Genomic DNA, 23,233 nt, shown 5'->3' on the forward strand with positions numbered 1-23,233 from the left:
GGGAGAGATTGTTAGTGTAGAGTCATTTGCATATTATACTATTTTTGCATGTTTTGTGGCTATGTGCATGCTGTTAATGAAGGTATTGAATAATAAAGGCCTAATATTAATCCCCTTGAAACACCAACTGTAATTTGAATAGGGAATGAATATGTGTTATTCCAGCAAATGCTTCCTGATCTTTTAGAGTAATAGGTATTGAACCAATGGGTAACCACTAAATTGTGGTGGTATTGAGGCCAAGGTTGGAGGGACACTAGAGTAGGAGGCAATTATGATACTGTACTGAATGCTTTAGATACGTCCTAGAGCAGTGTTAAAGTTGTGTCACTTTGGTTGTGTTAGTGTTTTATTTTATCAAAACATATGGAATAACTGTTTCAGTACTGTTTGGATGGCCTGAAGTCATGTTATGTGGGGAGAAGACATTATTTAGCAAGACATGAAAGTGTAATTGATGGTGGTTACAGTTCTGTTCCAAGTGTCTTGCTGCAAGGGGACAGATGTCTTGCTCATTACATATATTTTAAGGCATACATAGCAAACCTCTTACAGATGTAATTAAGGTTCTCTACACTGACGCAGCAACCATGTTTTCTGCTGTGATCTACTGCCCACATGTTCATTAAACAATACTGCCGAGATATTTGGTCCTGGTCAAGGGAAGACATCAATTCGATAGTGCAGTATTACAAACTATTGTATCCAAAATTACCATTGTCTTAGAATTTTCAAGGCTTTTTGCCTATTAGTTTTACTTCTGCAAGAATGAATCATCATAAAGATAGTATAGCATTTGCAAAGTTCTTTCCATAACAGTAGATATTTGAGCAGCCTTTTGCATAACCTCACCTCATTTCACTGCAGTACTCCCCTTCTTTAGCTCTCTACTAACAATGTGCATATCATTAAGTTACGTCTCTAATAGTCATGTTATTAAATTACTAATGCTGTTTTTCTGTTATTGAAGTAAAGCTGTCACCATAAGAAATGAAGATGGTATTATGCAAGGTCAGCTGTGTATACGTATGCACATTAGTTAACAGTGGTGTACAAGTGCAAAGCAAATGCAATTGTGTACCAGGGAAATGTGTGGTCGCTAGGGAAAAAAGGCCTGGTAATGGCTGATGGTAGTATGCTAGAAGCCAAGCTATGAAGATGCTTCCAGATAACCTCCCCCATCAGATGGTATGTTCAGAATCATATGCAGCTGTTTTTTCTCCCCATAAAAATAACTACACAATAAAGAAAAAAGCAAATGCAGTTATATGAAGCCAAGGTACAACCTAACACCCTAATAATGGGTGATTTCAACTAACCCACCACTACTCGTGTATCAACTCTTTTGTTCAACGTTTTCTGGAATTCATCAATTCCAATGCCTTGGATCAACTTATCCACACCCCCACCAGGGGCAGCAGTATCCTAGACCTGGTCATCACCAACATGGGCGACCGGTGTTCCACACCAGAGGTCAGCTCCTCATTAGTCAGATCTGACCACAAGCTAATCACCCAGACATCCACATCCCCCCCACCCCCCACCCCCATTAGGAAAACAACCGTAAAAAATTTCTACAAAGCCAACTTCACGCTTCTTAAGACAGAAGTGCCAAACTTCACGACACCCATGCAGATGGACAATGGAGGTACGACCGCTGAATCCTACACAAATGCACTTTATAAGCACTTACAAAAGTGCATGGATCGTGCTATCCCTAACAGAACCAAGATGCTAACCTCCAAAAAAAGGAAGCCAATCTGGTGGTCTTCTGCCTTAAACAAACTCTACAACAGAAGAAAGAAACTGTTGCAAAAAAGAGTAAAATCCCATGATTGGAGGAACTCCCTGGTCAGCTTCAGTTAGAAGCTGAGATCCCTCATAAAATCCTCCAAAGATAGTTATGAAAACAAAATCGCCGCTGATTCTAAAGACAACCACAAAGCATTCTATAGCTATGTCAAGAATTTCAATGGCAACACTCAGATCTGCTCTGAGTTACAGCACAATGACACTAAATATACAGAACCAACTGATATTGCCAACATCCTGGCAGATATGTTCAGTGCTAACTTTCCCCCCCTCTCACCCCCTAAAGGGCACATCTTTATACGGGAAGAATGCAAAGTTCCTGTAATCATGGCTGCACAGGTAAAAACCTCACTCTCCAAAGCCAAGAACACAGCATCCATGGGACCTGACAACATCCCAGGCTGCCTTCTACATGAACTACAGAATGAAATGGCACCCCACCTAAGTACCATGTTCAATCATAGCCTCACCTCAGGCTTTGTGCGCAATGAATGGCGCACCACGATGGTTATCCCACTCCACAAAGGGGGGGGGCCACAACAGACCCCAGGAACTACCACCCCATTAGCCTGACGAGCCTGGTCTGCAAGGCCATGGAACATATCATCATGAAACTCGTAAACAAAGACATTGGAGATCTCCAAACTCTGAACCCCACACAGTTCAGGTTTGTAAAAGGCAGATCATGTCTCCTAAACCTGATAGATTTCTTTGAAGTAGTCACCAAAGCCATAGATGAGGGTAAGGTGGTTCACACACCCTATCTAGATCTCGCCAAGGCATTCAGCACCGTACCCCACTCTGGAATTAAAGATAAACTCACTAAACTAGGTATAAATCCCTATGTCACAAGATGGGTTGCCAACTGGCTTACTGACAGAACCCACACTGTGAAAGTAGCAGACTTCAAATCCGACATCAGACCAGTGACAAGTGGAGTACCGCAGGGTTCAGTCCTGGGTCCTCTCCTGTTTGGTATCTACTTCTCTGAAGTACAGGCTAACACAGAAGGTCTTTGGATAACTAAATTTGCAGATGACTGCAAACTAGGAGCCATAATCGAAACTCCAAATGATGTGGACATCTTACAAAAGGTCCTCACTGAGACAGATGCCTGGTGTCAAAGCCATGGTCTCAAGCTCAATGCCAAAAAGTGCATTGTCATCCCCTTTGGTAAAAACTCTGTACCCATGAACTACCACATAGGCAGTAGTCAACTTAACACCGAAAGTGTGATAAGAGACCTTGGGACACAGGTGGACAGTAGTTTCTCTTTTGATAATCACATCACCACAGTAGTCAGGAAATCCTTCTACGTGGCACACCTCATCACAAAAGGTTTCTCATCCAGAAAAAAAGAGGTCATTGTTCCCCTCTAATCGTCACTCATTAGACCCATTATAGAGTACAACGCCCCTTTTGGTATGTACCTCACAAGACATGTACAACAACTGGAAAGGCCGCAGAAATACCTCACAAAGAGGATTACTGGCCTCAAACTGATACCCTACGCAGACCGTCTAAAAAAACTCCAACTTTACTCCGTCGTATATCGCCTACTCAGAGGCGATCTCTTCCTAACATACAAAGCTATGTCAAGCCCAGAGCTGTTGGACATGCTCCACTTAAAGAAATCCCAATCCCTCCGAGCTACATGCTCTAGGGACCTAAACCTTGTCACCACAATAAACAGAACATGCCGGAGGGATAGATTCCTGTCCCAGAGACTTCCCATACTCTGGAACAGACTACCTATCTATGTCAAACTGAGCTCTTCATCAGCTCTCTTCAAGAAAAATATTGATGATTGGATGGGGAATAAGAAATTCACCCCAGGGATCACTTCTGTGGTTCTGCTTGACAGGAGCACAGGAAAATAATTTTCTTGGGTGGCAAAAGCCAGGGTACCTTTTTGGCTAGGCTTGTATAGGCCCTAGGGCCAATAGCCTAGTACCTACCTATGAACCATAACACTCAGCTGTGTGTAGTAAAGTCTGGTCTGTTTAATAGCCTGAGTAATAAGCACAGTATTTTTAGGACAGAAATGTTACAATATATGCGACAAAGCAAACCATATCATGTGAAACTGATTACTCACCCAGCTCTGTGGCATAGAAGGGGTAAGGTTTTCCTGACGGTGACCTATTGATCCTAGCCCAAGTAGTGGCTTAGGTGTAGGAAGGGGAGGATGGAGGGTGAGATGATTATGTCAGTTCACCCTTGTTTGGGAATGGGAGATGATGAGCCTGACCAGGACAGTGCACTCCCATGTAAGCGGAGGCATGCATGGTACCAGTAGCTGTCAGAACAGGGGGACATGGGGTTGGTGATACATTATAACTGAAAAAGCAAGTGATACTGCATATGCAGCTGGTTAGACTGAATAGGCTATCTTCTCATAAGACTGGTCTGTGGATGAGCAGTGGTACGTCTTATGCACCTAGTTAGACTGAATAGGCTATCTTCTCATAAGACTGGTCTGTGGATGAGCAGTGATACTTCATATGCAACTGGTTAAACTGAATAGGCTATTGTCTGATAAGACTTTGTGGATGAGCAGTGATATTGCATATGCAGTTGGTCAGACTGAAAGGGCTGTCTTCTGATAAGACTTGTCTGTGGAAGTGCAGAAAGACTGAGGCCATTTACATGTATGTGTACTGTGACTGTACAAAGGTACACCCCTTTTGGGAGGAATACATTCTATCTATCCAGTGTTTTGCAGGGAATATTATTTTTGTAAGGTAGTAAGATAAAGACCTTTCCAAAGACAAACATTTGTGGATGTCTATGGTATTGATACGACATACTTAAATATTTTAATCTTCTGCAATTTGAAATTCCACTTCCTGCAAACAGTCAGTCAAGATGGAGGCTCACCAGCTCTTTCTTAAATGGGTGTGGGGACCAGACTACTTGGGTATGTCCTCTCCCTATCAAAAACAATCGGATACGGTATGCAAATTATAAATCACTGAACAAAATGGCAAGCAGGATGTCCCTACTGCATTGTCTTGATACCCTCTAGGGGAATTTAACAGAGAGTACATGTTCAGTCTTTAAATATAAACCTAATCAATATTAGAAACACACATTAATGAGAGAGTTCATGCCCATTAATAACTGAATGTATACATCCATCATATTTCCAATTAATTTCATTATTCAATATGTGTGGGAACATAGTCTAGTGTCTAGTAATCATTTTAGCTTCTTTTTGATTTACACTACACCCCCCCCCCCCCGAACAAAGCAGTTTTGACCCTATCACTAATCAAAAAACATTTATGTCACTGTCATGTTATCATAATGCTTGCATGGCCACACTACTAGATATCGTCTTATTTCATATGTCAGAGAAATTCTCATGTATTCTGATCTTTATTGACTTCTTAGTTTTTCCTACATACCAGTTTGTCTGTACACACCTACATTTTATAGCATAAACGATTCTGTTTGAAAGACATTTGTAACATTGAGTTGCTCTAAATATTTTGCCATTTAAATTGTGTTCATTTTCATCAGGTACATGATTACATGCAGTACATTTCCCACAATTAGAAGTTCCTATTCGTGACTTCATAACATGCACAACTGTGGTTTTAAATGATAACATTTCAGTAATCTTTAAATCCCTACTGTAAAAAAAGAAAGTGGGAACTCTCAGTAAAACTTTGTAGAACAGTATATCAGACTGCAAAATATGCCAATTAGATTTAAGTACTTGAAGAAAAAGAACAGAAAATGTAGAATATTTTGTAACCCAATATAACGGCTCCCAACTTTAGCTGCCCACTTCTTTGTTTACCTCTTCTGTAGCACCACTACTACGCTCAGAATTGTCAAAATTGTCAAAAACCATGTCTGTGCATTAATTATATTGTCAGATTACCTCCTTTGTTGTAATCTAAATTCCATTTCCTGTACTGACTGAGGTAGCTCATCGTTGCCTGTATTAGTATTTTTAACCGAATAAAGTCCCCCCAGTGGGAAAGAATTATTCAAGTATAGTGGGTGTGAACTGGATGCACCTGTTATGGAATGTCTTAGTACACATCCTGCTTGTCTTCTAGTTCAGTGATTTATAGTTTGTCTCTTCCTAGTCAGGTACAGGTAGGTGAAGCTTGTAAGTGGTTCAGTCATTAGGATGATTTATTTCTGGTTGATTCTGGAGGAAACCTTCAGCTGTACCTTTCTTGAATGATACACAGTAGTTTTATATTGTACCTACTGATCAAATTACAAATGTTGCATACATAGCAAATGGAATGTACTGTAGGGATATGGTGAGTGGGACTGCAATAGGCTTTGCTTTAGTGGCCATTGTTTTACTTGTTTCTGGACTTTAGATCATGCATGAGGAAATCTAAAATGCAATACTCCCTGTGGAAAGTCATGTATTTTTTTTATGTATTGAACAAATACATTTTTTCTAAAGTTGGAAAGTGAAAAAGGGATGTTGATGTGAATCTCTTCTCCACAATGTCAGTAAAGTTACTGAAACTGATAAAAGCATATTTGAAGAAGAAAACTATTTTTATTTCCAGCTAGCCAGCTTCATGTGCATTAGATGCTCAGTATTGACATGTTTTTATTTATTTATTTATATAGTGTGCCAGACCAAAGAATGGGAGTCCAGAGAAGATGATGGGTTTAATGAAGGTACATCTGTTTCACTTTTTATCTTTGTTACTGATTTTTGTTTTGTAATTTATTTAGTCATTAGTGATCATCTTCTTCTTTTGGCTTTTCCCGGTTAAGGGTTGCCACAGTGGATCACCTGTCCGCTCATGATTGGCAGTGGAGTTTTACGGTGTTGAGTTGCCAGCCTGGTGCCCAACCTTCCACAGAAGGCACACACATGCACACACTCACACCTAGGGCCAATTTAGAGTGTCCAAGCCACCTACAGCATGTCTTTGGGATGTGGGAGGAAACTGAAGCACCCGGAGGAAACCCACGCGACCACAGGGAGGACATGCAGACTTCGCACAGAAGGCACCCCAGCATCGAACCAGAGAACCTCTTACTGTGAGGTGGCAATGCTAACTGCTGCACCACCATGGCCACCCTTAGTCATTACTGAGCATAATTACCTTATATCTTTTTTATAGTACATTCAAACAGGACATGTACACTCGCCATTTAAAAACATATACCTACAAGCACCCACCTGTGCACGTGCATACACACACACACACACACACAAAAATCACACAATCACAAATATATATAGGGTTTATATTAAATGGTCAATTATCTTTGGATCAGCTATTCAATATACAAAACTCCAAACATCAAAAGTAACACCAGCATCAAAATCTCATTGAGAACACACACACACACACACACACACACACACACACACACACACACACACACACACACACACACACACACAAACACACACAGTCACTCACACACACAGTCACTCACACACACACAAGAAAAGCCAAAATGTGTCTGCAGAATACAAAACATGTTTGTTTGCCATATTTGGCATACATTTCTTAGAGACCTTCAGACCAGGATGTCTGGCCTAACACTTATGCAGTGTGGAATGTCACAACTCTATCAGTCCTACACATATCTTGCATTCTAGAGCATTTTCTGAAAAAATAAAACTAAAAGGGATAAGACAAACAAATGTAAAGATTTTGTGAAAAATAAAAGCTACTTATGCAGTGTGGAATGTCACAACTCTATCAGTCCTACACATATCTTGCATTCCAGAGCATTTTATGAAAAAATAAAACTAAAAAGGATAAGACAAACAAATGTAAAGATTTTGTGAAAAATAAAAGCTATTAAAAGCACACAAATAACAATGTTATCAGTAAGGGGTATTCTTTACAGTGCTAATAGTGTATTCATGCCCCGGGATTCATGAAGCTCGACGCAAGGATGGTTTTAGCCTTGCGCCAGGCATCCTCATTAGAGATGGTGCAGCAGCGCCATATGAATATACATGAGGGCGTGCCGCTGCACCCTCAACGTGCACAGGAAACGTGTGTGAGTGCAAGGGGCATGTACAAGGGCTCTACGGAGGCATAAACATGCCCCGACAGTTGCACAACCTACTATGCTTACTATTAGAGCCCGCCTCTAATAGTAAGCCAGTAATTCAGTGCCCATGGAGAAATGTATGCTAAGCATACAAGAGTGTCCATGAACAGTGAAATAAAATCAAAGTAGTAAACACACAAGCACGTAGTGGAATGTTGAGCCCCGTCCCTTGAACTTTCACAGTTAGATTCCCCATGTCCCTATTTTACATTTGTATTGCTGCAATATCGAAAGTATAAGCAAAGCGCAGCGTGTTTGCACGTCGCTGCCCTCCGCCGAGCGTAGCTTACACATCAAAATCATTCAAATAGAGAAAAACATGCAGAATCAACGTAAACGTCAATAGTGTAGTGGTTAGAGCATCTGCCTAACGAACAGGCATTCACGGTTTGAGTCCAACTATAGCACATATAATTTTCCATGTGGAATGAATGTCGTTTTGTTGTGAAACCAACATAATAACATGTAAATGTGAACTTAAGTATCGCATGAGATGTTTAATTAAATTTCATTCAATCAAAGTGGTACTGTCATAATGAATAAGGCACTAGTAAGCAGGTGTAAGCACAAATAAGCAGCAGTAAACATATATAAGTACCAGTGAGCAAGTCTGAGTGCACTTGCACGGGTGTAAGCAGTGCCCAGCATAAGAAATATATATAAGTATGTACAGATATATAATATATATACATACATATATGTCTATATATATATATATATATATATATATATATATGTATATATATATATATATATATATCTAATATATATATATATATATATATATATATATATATATATATATATATATATATATCTGTATATATATCTGTGAAGAATGAACATCGTAACAATAAAGCATACACAAGGAATGAGAAGGGAATCAACAGCAACTCCAGTGTTATATAGAGCTGTCAGCGTATGTCATATCAAGCTGGGCAGGAGTGAGCAAAGCACTGCTACTCACACCACAGGCAGGATATTACCAGTGGGAGTAACATTGTTGATCTGCTAAGTCTACTTTACAATTAGAGGGTAGTCCCTGGATGGACAACCCAAAAACTGATAGGATGATTGGCCATCCGACCATTACACAAGCAAAGACAGGTATTTTCAAGGACTAAATGGTGGGAGAGCCTGAAAATACATGGGTTGGGTCAACATACGTGTAGGGCCCGTAATGCTCGGGAGAGGGCAATCTGTGGAGGTGTGTCATGGCTGCGATAGCAACTGGACAATGGATGGTATGCATGTATGTTGAACTCTGGTGGGGTGGAGGAACTACGGGTATGAAATTATGGATCCAGACGTGTCAGGGTTGGATGGGCTGGTTCTAATTGGACCGACTCTTGGAGGTTAGCGAGTTCGTTATAAGTATATATGCATACACACATGCATACATCTATATGTAGAAATACATTCCCTGTAACACATTCATTCCATTTGCAGACATAAATAACATGAATGTGCTCTTACAAACCTCGACAGCAGATAAAATAATAGGTTGTGCATAAGAGAGAAGGGACAAAACTGCTAAAACGCATAAGTGTGTACAATGTCTGAAGTCAGTGCTGTGTTGAAAAAAATGAAATGTGAGGACTTTCTCACACATTTAATCATTTCTGTGATCTGCCTGCTGCGGTAACGCCAATTAATAAACCGGTCTATTTGTAAAAGAATTACGCCAAACTCGTACATAATTAGCTCTCATGTGTAACGTGTGTGTTACCACATAGTCATACTTATTAATTTATTGTAGTGTCATGTTAATGGGAGTAAGGATGTAATGAAGTATAGAGTCTAATCTTGAAATAAAGACATGCATGTCCCATGTGGGACAACCCAAAAATTGCGAATAGTGTCCTTTTGGTTGCTCATGTCACCAATGTTTGTGGACTAAAAGTTTGGGATTTCTGAGGATACATGGAGTGAGTCAACCGATGTGATGGGTCTACAGGAGTAGGGAGTGGCCAATGTGTAGTGTTGTGGATACACAGCGAATCCAACTGGAGAATGGATGACTGCAGTGTTAGTGAGGTGTTGGTGTGGGTGTTTGGGGAACTAGGAGTCATTAGTATATGGGTATATATGCAAATGAAGCAGCACAGCAATAGTGTACTGGTTAGAGCATCCGCCTAACGAACAGACATTCCCATTCCAAATCCCACTGCAGCACATACCATTTTCCATCGGTAATCTGTATACGAACATATTTTGACATCTGTCCTCTGTATAACCTGCAAAATAACAATTAAAAGTGAACTGGAGCGAATTGTCAGTGTCATAACGAATAAGGCACTAGTAAGCAGGTTTAAGCATATATAAACACCAGTATACATGTGTAAGTGCATTTGCGCGGGGTATGCATTGCTTTACAGACACACACACACACACATATATATATATGTATATATATATATATATATATATATATATAAAACTATATATTTATATATATATATATATATATATATATGTGTGTGTATACATATATATATATATATATATATATATATATATATATATTATATATATATTTATATATATATATAGAGAGATATATGTATATGGTTGCACACATATACATATACGTAGATATATATATATATATATATATATATATATATATATATATATATATATATATATGTGTGTGTGTGTGTGTGTGTGTGTGTGTGTGTGTGTGTGTGCGTAGATATACACAGATATACAGCTATGATAGGAAACAGCACACAAGAATGACATATGTTCACAGGCTATGCCAATAGAAGTGAGGGGCCCAAGCAAGAAACATGAAACATGTAGCATGACCTTCCACCCCCCCCCCAGCCAGACACAGGAAACATACACACAAACCTGCAAACAATGTAAGTAGTCCACTGCTCCCCAGACCAGAGGCAGGATACAACCGGGAGGGGGGGGTACACAGTGCACCTGTGAAATCTAATCTTGGAACACAGAGAGGAGTGTCCCTTGCGGGACTCCCCTAAAATTGACATAAGACCAAAGGAAGGTGATACATCGACCATTTTGGCTGGGGTGTGTACATACCCAGAATACAAGGGTGGGAAAGCCTGATGACCCATGGGTCGAGACAATGTATGACATGGGTCCCGTAAAGTGGAGAGTGGGCAGCCTGTAGTGGTGTGTTCAGACCCAACCAGGACCCAGAGTAAGGATGGGTGCTGTAGAGGAGTTGCGGGTGGGAGAACTATGGGTAGCTAGTTATGGGTCTAGGTGTGCAGGTGCTGGCTGGTGTGGGCCTATATGGACAGCCCCAGAGATGTAAGCAAAAGTGTTCATTGGGGTGAGGCATCGCCCAACGAGCAGCCACACCTGCTACCAGTCCCACTGCAGCAAAGTGTAATCTACATGGCAAGGAATGGAATAACCAGATGTAGATGTATATAAGTAGAGGTATGTGTGTGTATATCTACCCATAGCGACATAGAGATATACCTCTCCCTCTCCGTAGTACAAATGTATACATACAGAGACAGAATACATATACATACCCACATATAGATATATACATATGCAGACACCCATAGACCCATATGTTCTTAGATATATATATATAGACAGCAATATATAAATATATACATGTATCTGTATATAGTAATGTATATATATATATATATATATATATATATATATATATATATATATATATATATATATATATATTGACTGTAAATATGCACATGTATATAGCTAGGATATGATACAGCAGTTATGAATTACATATGTTCACATGCCATGCATATGGAGGTGAGGGGTCCAATCAACAAATGTGTAACATGTAGCATCAACCCCCCCCCCAGCTAGGCCAGTGAGACATACAGACACACAATAAAAGTAAACACGCCACTGCTTCCCAGACCACCAGCAGGATATTACCAGTGGGAGAGACCTGCCAGGTCTAATCTTGAAACAAAGACATCAGTGTCCCTTGTGGGACACCCCAAAAATTACTGATCATCACAGTCAGTCCATGTAAAGATTCATCAAACCACGCTGTAAACGTACATGGACCAGTAGGTTGTGCAAGCCTGATAGCCCATGGATCGACACAACGTACATGTGTCCCGACATGCGAAGAGTGGACAGTGTGTAGTGTTGTGTTTATACCCCACCTGCACCCAGAGTAAGGATGAGTGCTGTAGAGGAGGGGCAGGTGGGGGAACTATGGGTATGCAATTATGGGTCTAGGCATGCAGGTGTTGGCTGGCGCAGTCGTATTAGGACCACCCCGGGGATGTAAATAATATTCCGAAATGGGCATAACTTGCTCCCATACCTCTCAACCCCTAAGAGTAAATCCACTGGACAGGACATAAACCGTTGGGGAACAAATAGGGACCATACCTCTCAACTGTTCCTGATTTCCAGGGACGTCCTTGATTTTGACTCAAATTCTAACTCTGTCCCACTTAATCTCTCCTAAAACTAGTGACTTTTGGAGGAAAAGTGGTGAATCACAAGTAATGAATAATGACAACAATTAAAAGTTATAAACATTTACCTCAGAAAATATGTATTAATTCATATGCTCTGAGTCTGTCAGTGTGTCAAGTTAATAGCACTAATATTTTAAATATGTCTCTGATGTTGTCATGACTTGTCCCTGATTCAGGTGATATTTGTCCCCAATCGTTTCAGAGGTCTGATAGGGACAGAAAGCACATATTCCTCTTACAACCTTAAAAAGATGATAGAATAATAGGTATGCAGTAGCATGACTCGGCTGAAGGATGTGGGTTCCAAAACCCAATTACTTGTTTGTATCGAATGGTGTCAGTACTCATGTATTAGCCAGACAGGTGCAGATTGTAAGAGGAACACACCAATAGTATGAATCAAACTCTGGACAGGCCGTGGATTCTGTACAGTCGAACGGCATGCTTATGCCTAATGGGCAGCCATTCTTGATACTGTAGGCATGTAATCTGATGTAATAGGCATCACAAGGTAATATCATTGTCCTCACTCCCACCCAGGGGTGTGAGTGTCAAATGCAAACACCAAATGTAATGCATTTGCAAGCGGGTGTAAGCCTGTATGGCCGCCGGTATGCGAGTATCACACTGGTGAAGCAGTGTAGAGGATGAGTGTAAGAAACAGTAACTGGAGGTTAGCATTGCTTAGCTCCACACAAACCCGTGCACACCTGCTCACAACTGCTTTAAAGTGTCTTAATCACTCTGTACCCAACAGCTCGTGTTCTGGCCAGCAACAAAAGAACCAGCCTCTGCAAGGCTAGAATGCAGGACCCTGTACATCACAGTCTTAGTAGTAAATCACTACGCCATGATAGCAATATATATATAAAGGAGGTATCAGCAAACTAATCCTTACAACAGGGAAACAAATCAAATATGTGAACTGAATCTATGTACAGTGTAATGTTCTATAACCTGCCACAGACCATAAATATTTTAATTGGAGTACTGCAGTAAACATAGAGTTGAGGTATCATTGTAATAAGGTTCAGAAGTCCCCAGGACCCCATACAGTGTATGTACACATGAATGACGGATACCAGACACATATATAGCCTGTAATGAGTAAGACATCATTGACAAAAGTCAAATATAATGCTAGATAACCAATAAGCAATGCTAACCGCCGCACAGCCCAACTAAGTCATTGTAAGCAATGTGCAGGGAAGCCAATACAATATGCCCACAGGTACACCTCTTTAAGCAGTGCCAACCAGAAGTAAGCATGTATGCCTATAGCTTAGCCTTTTCAAACTGGCCAATTACTGAAAAGTGCAGGAATCTGTCCTTACTTAAACCGAAGAGGCGGGAATACAGCTCATAACTGGTTGTAACATCCCCCTGCAGGCAGAATGGCTGGAGTGGGAGAAGACACTCGCTTTAGAGTGCAGCGCTGGGGAATCCAGGAGTCCAAATTCATGGTATGGCACCTGGTAAAGCACCATGACAGGAGACTACTGCAGGGCCAGTACCAGGGCTCGCAGTACAAAATGGAGACCTGGGACAGTCTCGCCTGTGACCTCACTAGTGCCACAGGTATCCCCAGGACTGGTGAGCAGGTCAGGCATCACCATGCAGATCTGAAGCAGTGGAGGGGGATGTCCTGGAACAGTAGATCCAGGAAGCAAAGCAGATGCAGAATGCCCCAGAACTAAGTACTCCTTCCACTACGTAGTTAATAATTGCCTAGCTTGTGTATACTATGGATAGGTATGGCTAAATATCACTGCACTTCCCTGACAGCTGCAGATGAGCGTGCTGCGAACCAGCAAACCTATGATGCTATGCTGCAAAGGATGCATCGCGAGGCAGGTTAGTAAATAGCCTGCACATACTGTCATAACAAATAAATGTAAGAGCCTGAGAATGTCTTGTACCAGTATACAGAATAGTGTAATATGCTGCAAATAAAGGTGTAACCCCTGCATTGCTTCTCTTTACTCTGCAGTCATATGTTGTTGTACTGTTGCAGTTGTTAAATAGTACTGTTGTAGTAAGCAGTGTTACCCACACTGTGGTATGCAGATACAATGTGTATCAAGTGCTGTATAACAATGTCGGAAGTGCAAACAGGTCAGTCATATTACACAAAATACATTGCAAAGCCTCACAACAATTACCTGATAGCATAGTGTACAGTGATCTTAACTGTAATGCTTTTGTCACACACAGCAGGGCTTTGGATCCCCAGAGCGCTAGTAAGTTGCATGCACAGTCATTCCACACAACTGCACACAGTCTGTTAGAATGTTCAGAGAGAAAGCTGTATGCATATTTACACTTAATAACTGTACAGATTTTGCTAGAATTAAATAGAGAGTGGTATGCATATTCATACCCCTCAACTGTTCCAATCTGCCCAGTATGTCCTGATAAATGGTGCACATCACCTGCCTTTTGCCCTGTTCCCCTGACAAATTAGTGTGAATATCCAAGAAATGTAGGCAGCTGTTAATGACATATAACTGATAGTCAGACTTGTACATAGTCTGATAATGTACATGCAAACATACCTGTCATCCCAGCATCTCAGCAAAAGTGTATGAGAGCAGTCTCAAAACATGTTGCATTAACACCTGCATCTTGTCAAGCCTGTACATAAGACACAGGTCCCGTACATACTAATCTACAAACATACCATTGTACAATATAACGCCATTGGATAGTGTAATAATACATGTAAGGGACAGACCACTGCAGTGACTACGAATGTTGTGAAAACTGTAAGGATGTATTAGTTGTTAATTGAAGCCTCTCTTTCTCTCTCACCCCTACCATATGTGCAAACATAACCGTTTTACACAACTCATTTGGTATGTCTACACTCCTACCCTTTGATGGGACATATGTCCTATTGGTTTATAAATATTCACATCTGTTTCTCTGCATGTGCCATGTTAAAATACACCCATATTGATGGCCTGTTGCCATCAATGAAAGCTGCATGTTGTAATGGCCACTGTTTACCCATATATGCATGTGTTAAGCCTGCTCTGCAACTATGTTATATCTGGTGCCCTGGGTAATGGGAATACCAATGCATGCTGTTATAACTAATCGTGAATGCTGTTGACTATTACTAACCCATATTTGCCATAAACATACTACAACATAGCTCATATGGGAAGGCCGGTCCCAGCGGACCCACCTGTCCTACCTCAGCTGGCCATGGCACCGGGCACCAGCACATCTGGGGCCCAGCCTGGGACCTCCTCATCTGTTGGCCCTGCACCACCTTCGGGTGGAACTGCCGCAGGGAATGGGGCTCGCCCCCCTCGGGAGTTGGAGTGGACAGGAATCTGCCACCCCTGGTACAGTCCGGGCTGTGGTGCGTAGCGAGCTCGACAGGGAGATTCGAGACCGCCTATGCCAGCTTGAGGGCCGAGTGGTGCAACTAGAGGATGAGCCTGCCCCTCCTACACAGCCCCCAGCACAGCCACCTTCTGAGCTGTGAAGGTGCAGTGGTGACTGCCCATGGGTGGGGACCTCAGTCCCACTGTATCCATTGGTGGGCTCATGGACTTGCGACTTCTAAACACCCCTCCCCATCCAAGGTGACAGCCCCACATGTGTTGTATACCATCCCTGTATGCGTCTTGTTTGTCGTCTGTCATCCTACCCAACCTATCCTCCCTGATCATACCTGCTGTCCTTCCCCAACATCCCACTCTCACCTAAACATAAAAGAAAAGAAGGGCAATCTGTTCCCGCAAAAAAAGCATGCCCCATACATAGCTGTCCATTTCGCACATGTGTCCACTGGACACATGTAAACATTTCTAATTGGCATCACAACATACTATTGTTGTCCTCACTCCTCTCTCAGGGTTGTGACTGTCCAAATGTCCTGCCAAATGTATTGCATATGCACAGCCGTTGCTGTAGAAGAAATGGACAGCTATGGACCTTCCCTACACCCTTCCTGCACATCCCTAGCTATTTTCCCTACTGTCTTTCCCTCTTTGTGCCCCTTTTTCACCACTTTCCTATCAACCCTTTTTTCTTTTCTTTTAAAGAAATTAGCACGGGGTTAAGCAAGAGTAAGCACTTTTAAGCAGCAGTGAGTGAGTTTCAGCCTTTTTGCGCTAGGGTAAGCACTGCCTACACAGGTTAAGCAATCAAGAAGGTAACCGAGTGTAAGGAACTGTAACGAAAAGTAACCACTGCTTACCGTCGTACAAAGCCACTCACACCCACTCACAACTGCTTAAAAGTGCCTTAATCACTCCATATCCAATGGCCCTGTTAAGCCCAGCAACAAAATAAATGGCCTGTGCAAGGCTTGAAACCAGGACCCTACACACCACAGCCAATGTGATTTACCACTATGCCATGGCAGATATACAGACATCGGATGTTATCACAAACATATCATCCAGCACATTCAACAGTATAGGAAATGTATTCCATCATGTAGATGTATGTGTGTGTGTTTATGTCCAGATATAGATACATATATATATATATATATATATATATATATATATATATATATATATATATATATATCAAGAACATCCCATGTGACAAGAAAGCATTAAAAAGGAATGAAAAGGGAAACACCAGCAACACCTGTATTATGTAGTGGTGTTATCCTATGTAATATCAAGACTCCCTCAAATAGACATGTGTCATTAATACACACAAACATTTGCACATTGGCCAAATACATTATTCTGTGCATTTTATTTACATTAACACAACAGTTCCTGTCCAATCATTATGTGAGAACAGTACTCTTGCAAGGTGCTGTGTGTGACATCATCATCATGAAAAAGGTAAATGGGGTAACCACAGAGGGACCGGTAGTGTTGTGTGTACAATGGGGTCATCTGCATCACGTGTACGTGGAACCTTTAGGAGTCATGTGCATACCAGGATCGTGTGCCTGAGAGACAGGGGTGAGGACAACAGTAGTATGTTGCGATACAAATTAAAAAGTTTACATGTGTCCACTGGACACGTGTGTGAAATGGACAGCTATGTATGGGGCAAATGTTCTAGGAACAGATTGGCCTTTTGTTTCCGTAAGGTGAGAGTGGGATGTGGGGGAAGGAGAGTAGGTATGCTCGTGGAGGATAGGTTGGTTAGGATGACAGACAAGACAGCATACAGGGTCGGTATATGACATGTGGGGGGATACACCTTGGATGGGGAGGGGTGTTCAGCAGTCACAAGCCCATGAGCCCCCAGATGGAAACAGTGGGACGGAGGTCCCCACCCATGGGCAGCCACCACTGCACCAAAACAGCCGCAAAGGTAGCTGTGCTGGGGGCTGTCTAGGAGGGGCAGACTCATCCTCAAAATGTGACACTCTGCCCTCAAGCTGGCATATCTGGCCTCGAAACCCCTTAATGAGCCCCCTACGCACCACGTCTGGGACTGTATGATGGCTGACAAGTTCCTGTCAGGACCTGCTCCCAGAAGAGAAAAGCCCCATCTTCAGTGGCAGTTCCACCAGAAGGTGGTGCAGAGCCAACAGAGGTGGAGGCCCAAGGCTGAGCCCCAGACATGCTGGTGCCCAGTGCCATGGCCAGCTGAAGTGGGACAGGAGGATGTTCTTCGTGTTTCACTGTTGCAGTCATTACATTTGGGTAATCTGCTGGCAGGTTTCCCTCATTCAGCCTGAATTCCAAAGTCTTGGGTCCTGCATCGGTTGCTGTCTCCACTTCCATGACGTCAGGTTGTCAGGGGTATAAAACATGCAGCTGATGCCATTTTCTTTAGTCTTTCTTGCTGTGCGGTGCCCAAAGCATAAGCATTTCGCAAGTGCTGGTCGGCCGACTCCTGAATTATTCGAGTTTGAGTTTCAGAACCGAAGTCTTATCTAAAGCTAAGTACCCTGTTGGGGAAACATTTTTCTTGCTCCATACCGATGTCAGAAAAAGTTAATAAATGTATTACTTGTGGGAAGCAAATACCTCATAAGGATTTCCATTTATACTGTATTTCTTGCCTAGGCCCTGATCACAATGTGCCTGGCTGTCAGTTTTGTGCTAGATTTAACCAATGCACTATAAAGTGTCGGTATATTTTTGCCTCAAAGTTTTTTGGAAACAGATTTAACTACCCAGAAATGTCGTTGGATATCTATCCGACTACTGGAGTACATAAAAAACGCAAAGAAAAGAACAGAGAGAGACAGTCGAGGTCCAAAACCGACGATGAAGCTTCTCCTAAGCCAGTCGCCGGTTCGCTGGTACTCAGTGAGGCACTTTCACAGCCCCTGATACCCGCTACTTTAGAGTTGCAGGCCTCTACCGATACCCATGTGGAGTCCGGCATGCCGCGAGATACTCAGAGTATTGGACCCATGGATGTATCTCCCTCTGATGGGTCTGGAGCCGCTGAGCAAGCACTGGCTTCTGAGTGGGTTTTCAGGCCTCAACATTTGTATATCAAACCGACGACAGCTGCAAAACGAAAGACAAAGGCAACTTCTAAAACTAAAAAATTGATGCATGAGCCACGTGCACAGGCCTCTATACCTAAAAAACAAATGATCAAAATGACTGAAAACCTTATTACTTTGATCAGGGGTTCCCATCCCCCTCCAGATAAGAGGCCTAGGCAAGACACTGATTATGAATTTTCAGATCAGGTTTCTGTTTCTTCTGATACCTCTTCTGATCAGGAATTATCTATACCTCCCTATGAGGATTCTGATGCAGAGGAGTCTATACCATCTGCATCACCTCCTGAAGATTATTAATTTGGAGAAACCTTGCATACTTTGAGGGAGCATTTTCAATGGGGAAGTCAAGATTTCTCAGAATCAAAAAAGAGGCTCAGGGATTTCCTTCTTCTCCCTCGGCACAGGCCTTTGGCCATTACCCCTGTTTTAGACATTGTGGATGATGTGTTTTCGGATTCAAGCTTGACCCCTGACTCCTTACCTCTGGCTCCCAGCAAGCCTGACAGATATTACAGGGTTCCCTGACTCACATAAATTTTTATTTAGAAACCCTGCTGCTGATCCTGAAGCTATTTCACAGGGTCCAAAGGGAGTTAAGGCCTCAACAGCAAAAAATCCTACCCCCTCTGACAAAGATTCAAGGGCACTGGACAGATGGGGAAAAAAAGGTTTATACATCTGCAACCTTGGCAATTAGGGCCTTAAACTGTCAATTTCATATGCTCAAGTATCAACAGCATGTTATGGGATTGCTGAAACAGAAAATGATGTTGATTTCTGAATGTGCAGAAAATAAAGAATTAATTACTGCATGCAGCTGAACAGGTTGGAAAGCATACTTTGCAATGTGATTTTGACTCCTTAGAGGCCTCCTGCAGGGCCGCAGTTACTGGATCTGTGATTAGGAGGCATGCCTGGCTAAAGGAACAAAATTTGCCTGATCATGTTAAAGCTAAATTGCTACATGCACCTTTACAGCATGATACTCTGTTTGGTATTAAGGCAGAAGAGGTTTTAAAGAAAATGGAAGACAAAGCTAAGTCTATGCAAACTGTAAAAGACTTCTTACAAGTGCAGCCACCAAGATTCAGTAGACACTGGCCTACAAAAATTTGGTCTTTTCCTGTGTCAGACAGAGATCAAAGGGGCAAATCCATATGCCCTAAGGGTTCCAGATATCAGGCACAAGATTCATACAGGTCAAAGCAATGGGGCGCTTCTACCTCCAAAGCTGGAGGAGATAAATCGCAAACCTAACAGAAAGCAGTCCCAATGACTTCCCTCTGCCTACACCAAGGACTTATCTTTTGGAAGCGCCCTTAGGAGGAAAATTAGCACTTTTTGCTCAAAATTGGCAGTTAATAACCCAGGACAAGTGGGTGCTAAACATAGTATCACAGGAATACAGATTCCATTTTCATACTCTGCCAATAGCAAACGGTTGGCCAGATCTGCCAAAAAATCAATGGGCAGAGGCACAGAAACAGGTTATGTCCCTCATGGATATGGGGGCCATTCAGCCAGTACCAAAACAGGAAAAAGGACAAGGTTTTTACTCAAGACTGTTCTTGGTACCCAGAAAGGACAAGGCCTGGTGGCCAATACTGGATTTATCGATTTTGAACACATACCTGGACATTCCAAAATTCAAAATGCTGACTTTGCAGCAGCTTCTGCCCATGCTGGGCAAGAATGCTTGGCTGGTGACATTAGACCTAAAAGAGGCATACCTGCATGTCCCAATAAGACAATCGTGCAGAAGATACCTCAGATTCAAGGCTGGCATAATGCATTACCAATTATCTGCACTGCCCTTTGGCTTATCTACTGCGCCCAGGGTCTTTACAAAGTGTCTGGCACCAGTAATTGCATTTTGCAGACAAAGAAGTCTACAGATATATCCTTACTTGTACGACTGTCTCATTCAAGCAGAGAACAAGGACATTCTTCTTCAACACCTGGCATTTGTAAAAAGGCTTCTACCATGCCTAGGGTACACAATAAACGAAAATAAATCACAACTGGTACCTTCTCAAAAGATAACATTCCTGGGTGCAAGCTTGAATACATCAGCCCAGATGGCTTACCTCACGTCAGACAAGCAAAGGCAACTGACTACTTACTTCAAACTGATGGCAACAAAAACCCAGTTATCTGCAAGACAAATTCTGCAGGCTTTAGGCTTCATGGCATCCTGCATCCTACTGATTCCATATGCAAGACTGCATATGAGGAAACTTCAGTGGTACCTAAAAAGTTTATGGAGTCAACATTGTCACAGTCTGGAAACAATGATTCCTCTCATTCCCTGCCTACAACAGGAGTTTCTATGGTGAGCAAATGCATGTCACCAAAACATGGGACGGGCCTTCACTCTACCACCTGCCAGCCAAACCTTAACAACAGATGCATCAGATTATGCCTTGGGAGCCCACATGGCAGGAAGATGCATTCATGGCACATGGACCCCAAAACAAATGCATCTACATATCAACCAGAAAGAGATGCTAGCTGTTCAAAATGCCCTAACAGCCTTCAAGGACTTACTTCATCCAGGTAAACTACTGATAAAGACAGACAACAACACAGTCATGTGGTATATAAACAAGCAAGGGGGCACACACTCATACCCCCTTTGCAGATTAGCCATGGCACTGTGGGACACAGCTTTGACTTACCAAATACATCTTCAAGCTCAATTCCTGCTAGGAAAACAAAACACTCTGGCAGATGATTTAAGCAGAAACCTTATGGATCCTCACGAGTGGAAACTAAATCCACAAGTCTTCAGCATGATAACAGAGAAATGGGGGAGCCCAGACATAGATCTATTTGCCTCTCCTCAAAATTATAAATTTAAAAGATTCTGCACAAGGACTTATCACAGACAAGCATGGAAAGTGGACGGCCTATCCTTCAGTTGGAAATACCTATCAGTTTATGCCTTTCCTCCTCTGCCTCTTCTTCCCAAGATCCTCCTAAAAATCAGACAAGAGAAAGCAAAGATGATACTAATTGCCCCGGACTGATCATGTAGTTATACAAACAACACCTCTCAGTAAAGCTGTGATGGATGTCATTTTGGAAGCCAGAAGGCCTAGTACTAGAAAATCTTATGCTGATAAATGGAAGAGATTGTGTGCCTGGAGTCAAGCACAAGGAACTGATACAGCAGAACCAAATATTCCTCAGATATTACAATACTTGACTGAGATGCTTGACAAAGGCCTATCTTTTTCATCAATTAAAATCCATGCCTCTGCCATTTCGGCTCATTACAATACAGAGCCACCAATCTTTTCTCATCCTTTACTAAAGCAGTATCTTAGAGGAGCCAAAAATTTAAGGCCTCCTAGAAGATCACCAATACCTGCATGGGACCTCAATTATGTGTTGGAAAAGCTCACCCTGCCTCCTTTTGAACCAGCTGCTACTGCTGATATAAAGTTCTTATCATGGAAAACAGCTCTGCTACTAGCAGTTACTTCAGCAAGAAGAGTTTCAGAGCTACAGGCCCTCATGGCTGTAGAGCCTTTTATCATATTCTACCCAGACAGGGTGTCTCTGATGACAAATCCTACATTTATGCCTAAGGTGATTTCCAGTGTGGCTCTTAACCAAACTATTCATCTGCCAACCTTTTATCCAAATCCGCAGAACAAGAGGGAGAGAATTATGCATTCCTTGGACGTACACAGACAGCTAAGATTCTACTTGAGCAGGATTAAAGCTCTAAGAAAAACTGAGGAATTACTAGTGACATATGCTGCAGGATCAGAAGGAAAGGCAATTTCAAAGCAGACAATTTCAATGTGCATAAGCCACTGCATCCGTTTCTGCTACTTACACCATGGTAAACCTGTGCCCAAGGGCATTAGGTCTCATTCCATCAGAGCTGCAGCTACTTCAGCAGCCTTTCTCAGAGGAGTACCAACCAAAGACATTCTAGAGGCTGCTACATGGAGTTCTGTTCACACCTCTACAAAGCATTATCATTTGCTCTCTAAGTCCATGGCAGGCTTTGCCTCTGCAGTTCTGCAGGGCCTTATAGCCGCACCTAATGCTGTTTAGCTCCAGCCTCCCAACCATGGCTTTGGGATTCTACCCAAATGTAATGACTGCAACAGTGAAACACAAAGAACATAGTACAGTTATGTACACTTACCATAAATGTAGATGTTCGAGTGTATTCACTGTTGCAGACCACGTTACCCTCCCACCATCCCCCTTTCATTCATTATCTTTCCTTCTCTATCTTCTACAGCCTATGTGGTGTATTTGCTTGTACGTTTATATTGATGCATGTATATATATATATATATGTATATATATATATATATATATATTCATATTTTTGCTACCTTTTGGGGGGCACCTGACATCTGGGGCAAGAAAAACTTAAGAAAATGGTGTCAGCTGCATGTTTTATACCCTTGAC

At 42.0% G+C, this 23,233-nt stretch overlaps 1 protein-coding gene across 1 annotated transcript in view; it reads left to right on the forward strand.

The window, feature by feature from the left end:
- The window catches only part of LOC122805360 (interferon gamma receptor 1-like), a 1,208,195-nt gene that overhangs the window by 512,148 nt on the left and 672,814 nt on the right, over positions 1-23,233 (forward strand). Inside the window, exon 2 of the mRNA XM_044075453.1 lies at positions 6,424-6,474. Coding sequence (XP_043931388.1) covers positions 6,424-6,474 — 51 coding nt within the window. The remainder of the gene's footprint in view (positions 1-6,423; positions 6,475-23,233) is intronic.

Source organism: Protopterus annectens, chromosome 1.part1, assembly GCF_019279795.1.
Source record: "Protopterus annectens isolate FY-2018-M chromosome 1.part1, PAN1.0, whole genome shotgun sequence".
NCBI lineage: Eukaryota > Metazoa > Chordata > Ceratodontiformes > Protopteridae > Protopterus > Protopterus annectens.